Source organism: Miscanthus floridulus, chromosome 18, assembly GCF_019320115.1.
Source record: "Miscanthus floridulus cultivar M001 chromosome 18, ASM1932011v1, whole genome shotgun sequence".
NCBI lineage: Eukaryota > Viridiplantae > Streptophyta > Magnoliopsida > Poales > Poaceae > Miscanthus > Miscanthus floridulus.
In genome coordinates, this window is record NC_089597.1 from 77,005,644 (window position 1) to 77,019,073 (window position 13,430).

Consider the following 13,430-nt stretch of genomic DNA (forward strand, 5'->3'; position numbering starts at 1 on the left):
GCGAGATGGTAGATATCTTGGAACATATGAAAGCAGCCCTAGTTAATGGAAGGAGAAGTGCTGCTTCACTAATAATGAGGGGAACGAGGCATTGATGACTGAGAACGAATTTGAAGGGTTTTTGCAATAAGGGCCGTTTTTAGATTCAGTTAAGTTAGAGTAAAGTTAGAATCAGGAATCGGCTAATTTAAATTGACTACTCTAGCTGAACCAAGAAGTACAATAGACCAACAGGGAGAGTACAGTTATCATAAGGTTTACATAGAATACATACTACAGATGCTAGAACATAAATTACAAGTTAAGAGCATCATGAATTGCTCCTAGTTCTTTCAATCGAATAGCATCAACTTCTGCAATTTGTTGTTTGTCTTCTTTGGTTGATCTAGGAATGCTCTCAAGACTGCTATGAATAGCTTTGCCTTCCTTAACCTTGGTCAGCATCTCTTGTTTCTTCTGTTTGATGGCATTGGGGATCTGAGTCAAGTTAGACTCATGATAGTCAATGGTGGCTCTCACACTTTCTAGTTCTTGTTCAAGCTCAGCACGCCTAATTCTTAGCTGAGTCAGTTCTGATTCAATTTTGGAAGAAGAATTCTTCAGATTATTGATCAATTGTGCTAATTCTTTGGCTTCCTGCTTGTTAGAGTTCTTCTTTGCCATCAAAGCTTCATGGTCAGTCAGGTTTCTTTGAGCCTTTTTCACCTTGGGAGCTTGATCTTTGATGTTGGACAAAGATATCAAGGCTTCAGCAAGATTTGGGGGCAGATCATCCTTAATGGCTAAGAAGATTTTTCTCATTGGATCTGCATCTTGGACCAAATTGGCTATGTTCCTCTCAAGCATTGGCAGCATGTCTTTTAGCTGATTTTTGGTCTCGTCTAATAAGATGTCTTGAGAAGAAATGGCTGATGAGCTTCTCTTGTTTTCATCTATATATTCCTCAAAGTTGAAAGAATAGCTCAAAGTTGAAGAGTTAAGTGCCTATATGTGAACAAAAGGAGTCTTATTAGAAATAGCAAATGAGTTGACAATGAGATGGATGGTGAGAGGGAGATAGTATCTTTTCTAAAAGAGATCCTAGCTGAGAAGGAACAGCTGATGATGTGTCAACATTCTTTTTTAACATCCAGTTGAATTGGCTCTAGGTTTTCGATGCTAGTGTCTCAGGCATCAAGAAGCTTTTTAGTTTATAATTTGCTATAAAAGGATAAAATGAGCATATGAATTTCTTACCATCGATTGTTTGCCAAGCTGGAGAATCGACAGTTTGAGTATCAGTGTCAACAGGGTCCTCTTCAACTGGTGAGTCGTCAGATCTTTGCTCTTGTGGAGATGTTTTCCTAGGTGGTGTCTGATAAAAGAAAAGGATCAGAGAAGAGTGAGGACTACATTAGAGTGAAGGCTTGAGGAGATACCCTGGTAGTATTAGGTGGTGAAGTAGAGAGGTTCTCATCTTCTGTCGTCTAGGATCTATCAGGGACATCAGTTGCTTTATTTGTAATCGGCTCCTTTGAAGGATTAGCCAATGAGAGATTAGCATATGCTGATTTAAGTGCCTGGGACAGCAGTTCAGCACCTAAAGCAGGTTGAGATGCAATAGTCAATGACTGCAAGAAAGGAATTGAATTAGAAGTGGAATATCATCTTAAGAGGAAAGATAAGTTAATTTACCTGAGCGATTGATGAATTTGTTATGCAAAGTCTCTTCCTAGTGGTGGTTTTCTAGGTTACACCTTGGGTTGCCTTGCGTTTTCAAGACTGATATGTGAGTATTGCTGGGGCAGCTAGGGTTTTCATTAACTTTTTTAGAGTGGGAGCAGTTGATCCCATTCTTGAGGCTAGACATGGTGGATAATATTCTATGGGATGCCCTTTCCTATCCACACTTGGTGACTAAATTTGGTATCCTACAATAAAATTGTTAGATGAACTGATAAGAGAACTTGATAAATCCTTCTAAAAGAAAAGTGGTGAGTTACCTCACTATCAGAAGCAAAGTCATCGTCTAGGGCTAAATAGTTAGGTTGAGTTGAGTTGCAGAAGAGGTGCGAGTGTCATTCTTATCACTGGGAGTCAAACAGGTTGGAATTGAAGGTGGCTCTTGTCCATTCATGCAGACAAAGAGTAGGAAGATCTAACCCCAATTGAAAGACTCTAGAAGCTTCCATTATTTCACTGATACCTTCTCTTGGTTTCAGAGTATTTCTAAAGAATAGCCAAGGGGGTAGTTGACCAAGGCCGAATTGATGGGCCACCAAAGAGGGGTTATAGAATTCATAAGTTGGAAGATTATCTAGGAGAGAAGCACCAGTGGCCATTTTGCCATGACCATGGCAAAATTTGGCAGGCAGCACGTAGGGTTTGATGATGCAACTGAAAATTACAGCAGCTATTTCATCAGAACAGCCTAATTCAAACTGGAATTTAACTGACAGAACTAACTCATTATGTTCATCTTCATCATAAGATAGCCAGGCCAAAATGTTTGCATCAAACCCTCTGTAAAATTTCTTAAAAGGTGGCCTACATCAAAAGCAATTGTTATGGCTGATGCAGCTTCACCATAATTCATACACTATTGAGTTCTTCCTTCTTTTACTTTATAATCTTTAGCAAAGTTAGAAGAAGGGAAGCTCAGATTCCTAAGATTGGGTCTTACAATCTTATGCATGTACAAATTTAGCCATAATTGTATCAACCACCAAGGGCCATTGATGGTGTGCACTGGTTCATTTTTCGGTAATTGGGCAGCTACTTGGTGCATCGGATGATAAGCAGATCCTAGCATATATTTTCCAAGGGAGATTTCATTACCGGTTGCTAAACGCTCTGCCAAGTATTTATGATTATAGGTTGGACCACAAGATGACCCACAAAAGATGAATTTTTCTAGCCACATATTCAAGAAAGCTACATGTTCTCTATCATCAATAGTCGATCCATCCCCAATATGATTTGAAATGTTACTTGCCCATCCTGTGTAGTCCAATATTTTGGCTACTTTCTAGGATCCAGCACTTAAAAATCATAAAGTTGCATTGATTCTGTTATTCTAAGGTCGGTTAACATGTAGATGTCGACCAAAGTAATGGTCATTGGACCATGACCAAAAGCGAAAGCATTCAAAGGGTTGGACCAAAAATAAGATGCAGAGATCAGAAATGAATCATTTCTCTCCATTCCAGATAGTGAGAGTGTCAGGCATTGGTTTAAATCAGAAATTTTCCAATCTCTAGGTTTCTTTTCTGATACCCTTTGGAACTAATCTCTCTATCTTTTAGGCATTTTTGGCCAGTTTCTAAAAGGAGTTTTGGTGTTCCAGGAAGATAAATCTATTACAGATTATTTGAATGGGATTCAGTTGGTTTCTTGGTTGATAAAATCAGATGGATTAGGATCGCCCATAGGTCCAAGATAATAGGTATTAGGAATAATAGCTGATGAAATCAAAATTTCGTTCCTCATTTCCTAGAAACTAGTTGGGATGAATTTAAGAAGAAAGGAAAATATAGGGTAGCAGCTAATACTTAAAAGACAGTAATCTAAAGGCATACCTCAGGAACATGATTGTTGGTCACCATTGCAGCCAAAATGGATATGAATCTGAGGAAGGTTGTAGAAAGGTGGCTTAAATAGCAGTTTGGTAGAGCAGAAGATCAGCTAGGGTTAAGGCTTTGGTGGAGGCGGTTTTGACTATTGAAGCTTGCTCAAGAGAAAAGAGGAAAGTAAACAGGCCGAGCAAGTTGAAAATGATACTATTGGGATATTATATAGAATTTGGCCCGAGGAAATCAGGAGTCACACGTATATTTCCGAATGAGCAGTTGCAACATGGTGAGCAGATAAATACAAATTTTGCAATAAAATCATTTTTATCCCAAAATTGGGGGCATATGTTTACACCAAAATTTAGGAAGACGAATGCGGGAACTCGAAGCTTCTAGGATTGTGTCATCAAGGAATCGATTAGATGTAAATCGGTATCAGCTGATTTAGATGCGATGCTAGAATCGGCTATTTTATAGATGATGTCAGTAGACAACATCAATAGGCTATGCTTAAATGGCACCAGAAAGATGTGTCGGACTCTACAAATAAGGAAAATTAGGGTCCAAGTTATTATTAAGTTAGGAAGTTTTCTTTTATTCCAAGAATTGTAATGAGTTGTATTTGAGTAGGATTCATATTTAGGTTTTGGGTATAAATATTAGCCCCTAGTTATTGTACAAAAAAAAATAAACACTCAATCAATATAATCTTTCTGGCTTTCGCCATCGCATTAGGAGTAGGAGTACTGTAGATCTCGGCAAGTTCTTCAGCAAACAGGGCTGCATCAACTGATTGACCTCCAGCTTGCTTGTGAGTACCATCATGACCTGTATTGTGCTTGTAAAGCTACATCAGCTGATTGATCTTTTATGAGCCATAATATAAGTTAGTTATCGATCTTTATCGTAGTTTCTAAGGCTACATCAGCTGATTGATCTCTTACGAATCATAATATAGATCAAAGTTATCGATCTTGTGTTAAATAACTTATTGTTTAATACAATATCACCAGTTATCAAATCTGCTAAGATTAGTAAGATTTTCCTTACTATTTTTTGGTTGATTCACCGGTTATCGATCTTGTTATAATTAATGTTTTATTAATTATACCAAAATCACCTGATTGAGATAGAGATAGATCAACATCATATCATCTTAATTGGTCATCCTTTGATCTGGTCACGCTTTAAATCTTATAATTGATGGCTTAATTCCGCTAGATCGGTTGTTTTATCTCTATTCCAATCAAACATAGTATGCATCCAAAGACATGTTTTAATCTTGAATAAACTCACTAGTTAATGAGATCTAATCTAATGACACTACCATAGCTACATCAATCCGGTCAAACCTCACCGGTAAGACTTTAGATTGGAAATTATCAATTAGTGGTCTTATTCATGATCAAGATATGTACTATGTTTGTTTGCTATGACTGCATCGGCTATTTTAGCCGATTTGCCTATACTCTCACGCATATAGCATGTTTTCATGAATCTGTCAACATATAGATGGTTTTATTGATTATTTGGCTTTAGTTTGTTATCATTATCATAGCTGCATTGATCCGATCGAACCTCATTATTGATGATAATAGATTAGATTCAAACTGTTTGTAGATTCAATTATATTAGATAGTAGATTTATTCGTATGTTATACTCTTTTCATCAAACTTATTGGCTCGACGCTTTATATTGATCATGTTCCATTTAGCCAATGATGCTTTCTGATATTCCATAAGCATCGGTTATTTTGATTCATATCATTATCATTTAATATTAGTCAATAACACATGATTTAAAGATCTTCATTTCATGGATACGTCGGATATCGACTATTTAGTTGATAGCCTTATTGAATTGGCTATCTAGCCGTACATTTGGAATTGTCTAGTGCAACAATGACATGTTCCACTTTAAATTACTGATAAGATTTTCTCTCCTTGTCAATTGTAGGTCAAATTGACTAGCACGGCATTGGGTTTTTAGAATCGGCTGGTTCTGTGTTGAAGCCAGGCAGATCTCTGGTCTCATTCCACTTAGATCATCCGACATGCTGTGAGTTGATCACATCACCACATTTTTGTGTCAACACAACTCATGCCCAATATCACATCCATGGCTAATCCTGGCAATACTATGAGATCCATAGTATACTCCCTCTCTTGTATGGAGATAAGCACATCTCTAACTAATTGGTTTGTGGAAATAGTAGCCCCAGCTAAACTTATACTATAACCACCATTGTCTACCTCAATTATCTTCTGATCATGCTTAGGTGCAAATGTCTGACTCATAAATGAATGCAAAGCTCTAGAATCAAATAAAACAATTGTGGGGTGCTTGTTTACAAGAAACATACTAGCAGTCATGACTTCCCTTGCGGGAATCTCCTCCATGGTTGTATAGCGCACATATTCAGGACGTGCCTTAGGATTGGCTTGCTTCTGATTACCCTGGTTTTGATTCCCATTCTTCTTAGGATTGGGGCATTGCTTGGACCAGTGACCCATCTAATTGCAATTGAAGCATAGTTGGTTACTTCTTGGCCCTGCTGAGCTTCCTTGGCCTGTGTTACCCTTGGGTAGGGAAATGGCAAATGCCTTGGGAAATACCTTCTAAGGTTAGCTAGACTGGGTGTTCTTTTGGGGAGGCCTAAACTTAGGTGCTGGGGGATAGAATTGTGGCCTAGCTACCACTAGAGCCATGGAGTGAGAGGAACCTAAGGCACCTGCCTTAGCTGCTCGCTTGCGACCTTTTGCTACCACATGTAGGTTGTTCTGGTTCTCTTGATTTAGGGCATCGCTGATGAACTCATTATATGTATCACATCTAGAGTTGGCCATAGTTTTCATCAACTTGGTGCCAAGGCCTCCCTTGAAGCTTTCTATCTTCTTCGCTTCTGTCTCAACAAATTATGGGCATATCGGGACAAGTTGTTGAATGCATGCATGTACTCTATAAGAGTCTTGGTCCCTTGGGTGAGCTTCATGAACTCGACTACCTTCATACGCATCAGCCCTAGGGGAATATGATGCCCCCTGAAGGCTGCCTTGAATTGCTCCTAGGTAACATTTGCTCCAATAGGTAAGGCAGACAAATAATGAGTCCACCAGATACCTACAGGCCCCTATAGTTGATGCGATGCATACTCAGCCTTCATCATTTCAGTGACCCTCAACAGACAGAACTTCTATTCAATAGTGTTCAACCACTCATTAGCCTGGAACGGTTCTTCTGCCTCTTTAAAGATAGGAGGCATAGTCTCCAAAAAGTCCTTAAATGTACTGTATTGATTTGGCTCTAGCCCCTGATTTTGCTAGCGGACACGGGCTGTGTTCTATACAATGAGGCACAGTGTTTCTTCCATTATTCGTTGGCTTCCCAAGAATTGCACGAAAATTTCATTCATGGAGGGTGCTGTGGTGGTGGAAGGTCGTCATCATTACCACCCTGACTGGTGCCAGCCCCTGTGTGAGTGTGAGTCATCTACAAAATTACAACAATAAGTGATTATTGGATGATGCCAAGAATTGCAGAAGAATGTGTAATCATGCCAAACTGAATTTACTGAAGAGAATCTTAAATTCATACAATAAAACAGAGGTGCAATTATTCATTCTCACAACATAACATCACCAATTTGATCACTTATCGCGCTTGCAACGCGTTAACATGCATGTCACATTTCACCAGCAAAACAAAACTAGGATTTAGTTAAAATTCCAACCATCATGGACCAACATGTAAGGTTCCAATGTTACATTAATGATACATCTAAAGATCAAAACTTAAATCACATGTCCATTACATAAAAGATAAAAAAAGATAAGGAGCTAGCGCATCTAGCTAAGCACTATAGCTGAGTTATGCCTTGGAGTGGTCACTGTCAACACCGGACATAGCATTTGCCTCATCATTGTCCATAGGCACAAGTTGTTCTTCCTCTTCCTCTTCCTCTTCCCAACCGTCATCTTCCATGAATATTTCCGGATCTTCCTTTTCTTCTTCCATGGCTACTGGGGGAGGAATAGGATTAATGATGTTGTTGATGCAATGAACATCATGCTGAAGCTCCACAATGGTGTTCTGGTGCTCCAGAATCTGAGATCGATACTCCACCTCCCTCCGACAGTAGTCATTCTCTAGCCGCCTAGCTAGACCCATAGTCCTAGTTCTAGCCTCCTCTTTAGCCTCTGCAAGACTATAGGCTTCATCCCTCTGCTGGATGGCCTACACCCTCTAAGCATGAGCAGCCCATGTCTCTTCCTATGCTGCGTTCCTATCTGCAACAGCATTCTCCATCTAAGTCTAGAGGGCTCCCAACATTGTATGAGTGTCAGCAGTGTCCCAAAGAGCCTCCCTAGTTGTCTTCTTGTGCTTACACACATGCTTCTTCAGCCTTCATTGTACTTCCCTAGCAACCATGAGCTTGTTCACATATATGTTATAAGACTCTTGCCAAAAATAGCGGGCGTCTTCTCGGGCATAAAACATCGGTAGGACAGCGAACATAGCACTCATAGTAGGACTCAAGCTCTGTGCCCACTCGTCATAGTCCCACACCACAGAAACGCGATCATGCTACCTCCAAACTATCGTAGCTAGATCCACCTAAGGAATAGATCCCACTGCACTGTTGGTGAGTGAATCACCATGCTACTGACAAAGTGTGCTCAAGATCTCAAAGGCTGCCACTTGAGTGCCTTCCCAAGGGGTTCTTCCCTCAGACTCCGCTTTCCAGCCCTGGTACTGCGGTGCCCGTGTACAAGCTAGGATGGACACTTGCACCTCATTCCATGGTTCCCCTGCACATGCCTCTGTGTCCAAAAGTATTGGGGCTGCTCTATGTACCCCCCACAAAATACAACACTCTCCAGAGCACGACAGGTGTGCCAAAGATACCCAAGAACGCCTTGTTCTCTTTCGGTGGGTAATAGGCTACCATCTGTAGTAAAAATGGTGCAACTCTCGTGAGAACAACGTTATAATAGAAAAGAGTTACTTAACCGTATAAGAAACTTATAAAGGGAGGAATAATGCAAGTATGTAATGAATGATTTATCATGATGCATGCACGTTCCATACGTGCTCACAAACTTAGGAAAATTGAAACTTCTAGCGACATACACTGTGGCATACATACATTCTCTCATAATATAAGCGTAACTAGTCAGACTACACATTTTGTTGTTAGTGTACCTGCATAAGAATTTCATTTCAGCCCAGCCCCACAATTATATAAATACAAAAATGAAAATCTGGTCTATAGGTTGAATACTAAATACTTCCATATATATACCCATATATATATACTTTCGTATCAAAGCTACCCAAAAATAAATATGTCCTATATATACATATAAATATGCATATATAGCCATATTAAAGCTGACCCACAATTAAATACCTTAGTATATATATATGAGACATATATATATATACTTCAGTATCAAAGCTACCTCTCCCTTACACCGCACGCTCACAACTTGCGGTCATGCCACTCATCATCTTACCTTGGGCGTAGAGGCATTTGATCCATACATTACCACTCAAGTGAATGACATCCATACAATAGCACGCCTATGGACAACGAAAATAAAAAAGCCCCATGTTAGTACTTATTTAGCCACCTAAAATCCTTAACTGGGCATAAGGGAAATATCACTGGCACACCTTAGATTCAAACTTTAGATTTGAACACCTATATATATATAGCTATAAATTGCTAAAAACTAGTTTTTGTAAAACAAATACTTTTGTTTTAAATACACATATGGCAATAATGTTGAATCTTGCTCTGATGTCAGCTATGATAGAACCATCCAATTTATAAAGAGCACAAGTACAATGGCAGCCTGCGAAGCAATCGCACTATCATACTTGAGCCCATATAAACCCGATAGTCCATCGAGTACCACGAAGGGTCTCGATTAATCGCCAACATACAACCAAGATCGTACATAATTCAACATACATGCCACATGTTACATAGAGTTCACAAATACGGGTGAGAAGCAGTTCTTATAATACCCATGATACACTGTGTTATCTACAACAAGTGGGAAATAAACCCTGAGTACAAGAAGATACTCAGCTAGACTTACCCGTCATAAACCAAAAATAAAGTGACTCCAAGGATCATGCAAGGCTTTATAAGTGGAGCTAGCTTGACAACATTTTGCATAAAAGCCACTAGTTGAGCTATATATTTTGTAATTCGGTAACCAAGTTGATTATAGCTATTCATCTCTAGATTAGCAACTAACCTGTGCCAAACATGCGGGATATCATTAGTAACAAACAATAGTAACCATAGCCGGTGTAATATTTTCCATGTTCATCATAACCATCACATTCCATAGTCCAATTACTACGATGAAGGGGCTTTGCCAAGTTTCTCACTATCCGGGAGAGACAGCGATTCGAATTGATTGCAACCAGCTGGGTAGTTATTCCTAACACAAACACAGACATACTTGTGCTAAGGTAGCTGTCGCAGAACTGACTAATTTATAAGAGTACAAGTACAATGGCAGCCGCAAGTGGTCGCACTGTCATACTTGAACCCATATAAACCCGGTAGTCTGTCGAGTACCACGATGGGTCTCGATAAACGATTTACAGCAACCAAGATCGTACATGATTCGACATCCATGTCACATATTATAAAAAGTTTATAGATATATTTTCATCATCAGAGTATGAAACCAAGTTATTACAAACCGAGTTGGTAATCAAAAGCGGAAGCCAATTAAGTTTGAAAGCAAAGTTTCCAACATAGTTTAATACAGTGCCAAATTAAGATCACAGTCCACAAAAGCAAATAGAGGGATTAATAAAGAAGCCTGCCCAAGGCTTACTCCTCATCCACGGCGGGATAGAAGCTACTCTTGCAATAACCATGATACACAGTGCCATCTGCAACAATGGGAAATAAAACCCTGAATACGAGAAGGTACTCAGCTAGACTTACCCATCATAAACCAGAAATAAATGACTCCAAGGATCATGCAAGGCTATATAAGTGGAGATAGCTTGACAACATTTTGCATAAAAGTGATTGACTTAGTTGTACAATTATGATTCCTTTATCAAGTTAATTATAACTATCCATCTCTAGATTAGCAACTATAAAAGCATACAATAGTAACCATAGCAGGTATTGTAATTCCATATTCATCCGAACCATCAAGTTCCATACACAGTTACTATGATGTTGGGACTAGCCAAGTTTCTCACTATCTGGGAGAGACGGCGATTCGAATCGATTTCAACCAGCGGGGAATTTATTCCTAACACAAACCCAGGCATGCCGTGCGAAGGCAGCCTTAGGTCACCTTTGGTACAACTCAGGTACACATTTCACAGGTTTGTACCACGCCGCACAATTGGGGACAACCAGTTGCCAAGACATTCAGGACTACCCTGCCCTTGGGCTCACGTCTGGCTCCCCGCAAGGAGCGCACAATAGAATGAGGCCCGGCCTAAATTGAGCTACTTGTCTTCATGGTCGGAATGATTTATCCGGCTAGCTAAATGATAGGCATGCGTTCAATCTTGTTAGAAGCACTAACAACGGTACGGTCCTCAATCAGCACGGATGGGATCACATGAGCCAACCTACCCATAGACTCCGCTCGGCTCCAATTTACTTTTGCCCCATGGTTCTTTTCCACGATAGCAAATATAGCCAACCGTGCTCCGGTATCCACCTATATCTCACAGGTGACAGGAAATCACCCGACTTCTACCGGTCTAAGCATGGATAAGCATATACTCGATCCTAGACCTATACTAGGTTAAAGGTAGTATTTCTGTATAAGGAATTCATATGCATCAAGTGGTTCTAGTCAACTCTTATAACCTAATGCATCAATCATAAAAACTTGAGTAATCATTTGTAAAATATTGGGAGACTTAGAATGCTCCGGGGCTCGCCTTTTAGAACGGACGTGGTGCGGTGATCAGGGCACTCCGGAAGCTCTTCAGGGTTCTCCTCCTCACCTTCGGGAGCTGCGACTTAAGGATTCTCCTGCTGGTCCCCTTCCTCTACTTCATCAAATTCCAGCAACGTTAATCCTTCCTCTGACCCTAGATGCATGAATATAGCATAAGGTATTGCGAATGTATGCATGACAAGTATAATATGATGATATGTGATGAAAGCATTCTTGTACGTATTCTTAACATCATGGTGCTGAAGTAATAACAGGTGTATCGTGTTTTTACTGAGTAGGTGCATATCTCTTCTTAATGATTCAATAAAACATTTCAGCAGTTCATGTACCACACTACAAAACAGCAGCTACTTATTTTACTCATAACTGCAGTTCTACTTATCCAAATGTAGTGATCCTAGACTTCATGGAAAGATTGTAAAATTTCCTACAACTCTTATTTAATCATCAAAAGCTAATTCACAATTTATCTTAACCAAAACAGACAAGTAACCCCATGCTGTCCAGAAATTTTAGAGATTAAGCAATTTGGAAATACTAACTTTGAACAGCAATAAGTCCCAAACTCTTTGGCCTATCGCTCTGAAATTTTAACACAAGATACACGAAGAAGTTTTCAACAACTTTGTTATTAACCATTTTTACAGCAAACACCATTTTTACCATGCAACATACCAAACTACCAAATCTGTCCGAAAACCCGCTCAATTCGAATTATAAAGCAACAATACTTCTACTTCATATAAGTATTCAAATTTTTACAACACAAAGTCTACCAACAGTGCAAGCATACCTAATACACTCAAGAACATATAATGGTGAAGCCCAAAATATTTATTTAAATGCATTTATCATTTTATTTAGATACTTAGGTTAAATAATAAACATATACTAAATATGCATCATAAATTCTCAAACATTTATAGTGCCTTTCTAATGCTACCAAAAGACTACTGTAAAAGTTTCATGCCATTTGACCAAGTAAAACATTCTATGCAAAAATGACAAGGCAGAAAGGCCTATAATAGCAAAAATAGAAAACCCTAGTGAAAAGTGTCAAGCAACAGATTTCCTATTTTTCTTATCATCCTTATGGGACTAGGATAACATCCAACAAATTTCATGAATATTGGATTCATAAATAATTTATAAAAATTCATACAAGGATTACCTATTTATAAAAGAAAAATCTATAACTACAAATCTACACATGAACTAATCCTCAAATTTTTACCAGAGCTCATACATGTCAAGAATAGCTTATCAGAAAAATTTCATAATTTTTGGTGCAAAGGAACTCTAGATATAAAATAAACAAGTTTGCATGCATTCAAAAACACATTTCAAGTTTCAATTTAAATCCTCCAAAAATTCTACTATAAGTGTCAAGATCATATTTTTCTTAAATACTACACTTCCTAAGGAACACTACCAAATTTATTTCACAATTTTTGAAGCTATACAACTAGAGATCTAAATATTACAAAACACATGAAATCTGGAATTCAAATGAACTATCCTACTCCCTCACTGTCACTGACAGCTAGGTCCCACCTAACAGGGGACCCCACACGTCATTGACCCAAAAGCAGAGCAGCAGCACTGTGTGACATGGCGCGGCCACGGCTCATCGACGGCGAGTTCGCCGGCGGTGACATCAACACGCGACGACCCTTACGACCTAACACATCAATTGCACTACTTGGTTGGACCTCTCATCGGCGCTAACGACGACGGCGGCGGCCATGGTAGCTTGGAGGAGCGGGACGGCGGCGCTACGCCGGCAGTGACCACGACGGCTCCAACTAACGCTCGGACGAGCATCAATGAACTATGGTGAACCTATTGCGCGTTCTATCGTGGCCTGCGGTGGTCGGATTTGGTCGGACCACGGCGACGGTGGGTGGCGGCGGAGCA

The 13,430-nt window shown here is 39.5% G+C and overlaps 1 protein-coding gene across 1 annotated transcript; it reads right to left on the reverse strand.

Annotated features, from left to right (window-relative positions):
- Positions 1-294: 294 nt before the first annotated feature.
- LOC136524042 (uncharacterized) lies at positions 295-7,719 on the reverse strand. Its single transcript, XM_066517525.1, has 4 exons — positions 7,426-7,719; positions 1,485-1,610; positions 1,268-1,354; positions 295-984 (listed from the first exon to the last, which is right to left on the reverse strand). Exons 1-4 carry the CDS (start codon positions 7,717-7,719, stop codon positions 295-297), a joined length of 1,197 nt encoding a protein of 398 aa, XP_066373622.1.
- Positions 7,720-13,430: the final 5,711 nt, after the last annotated feature.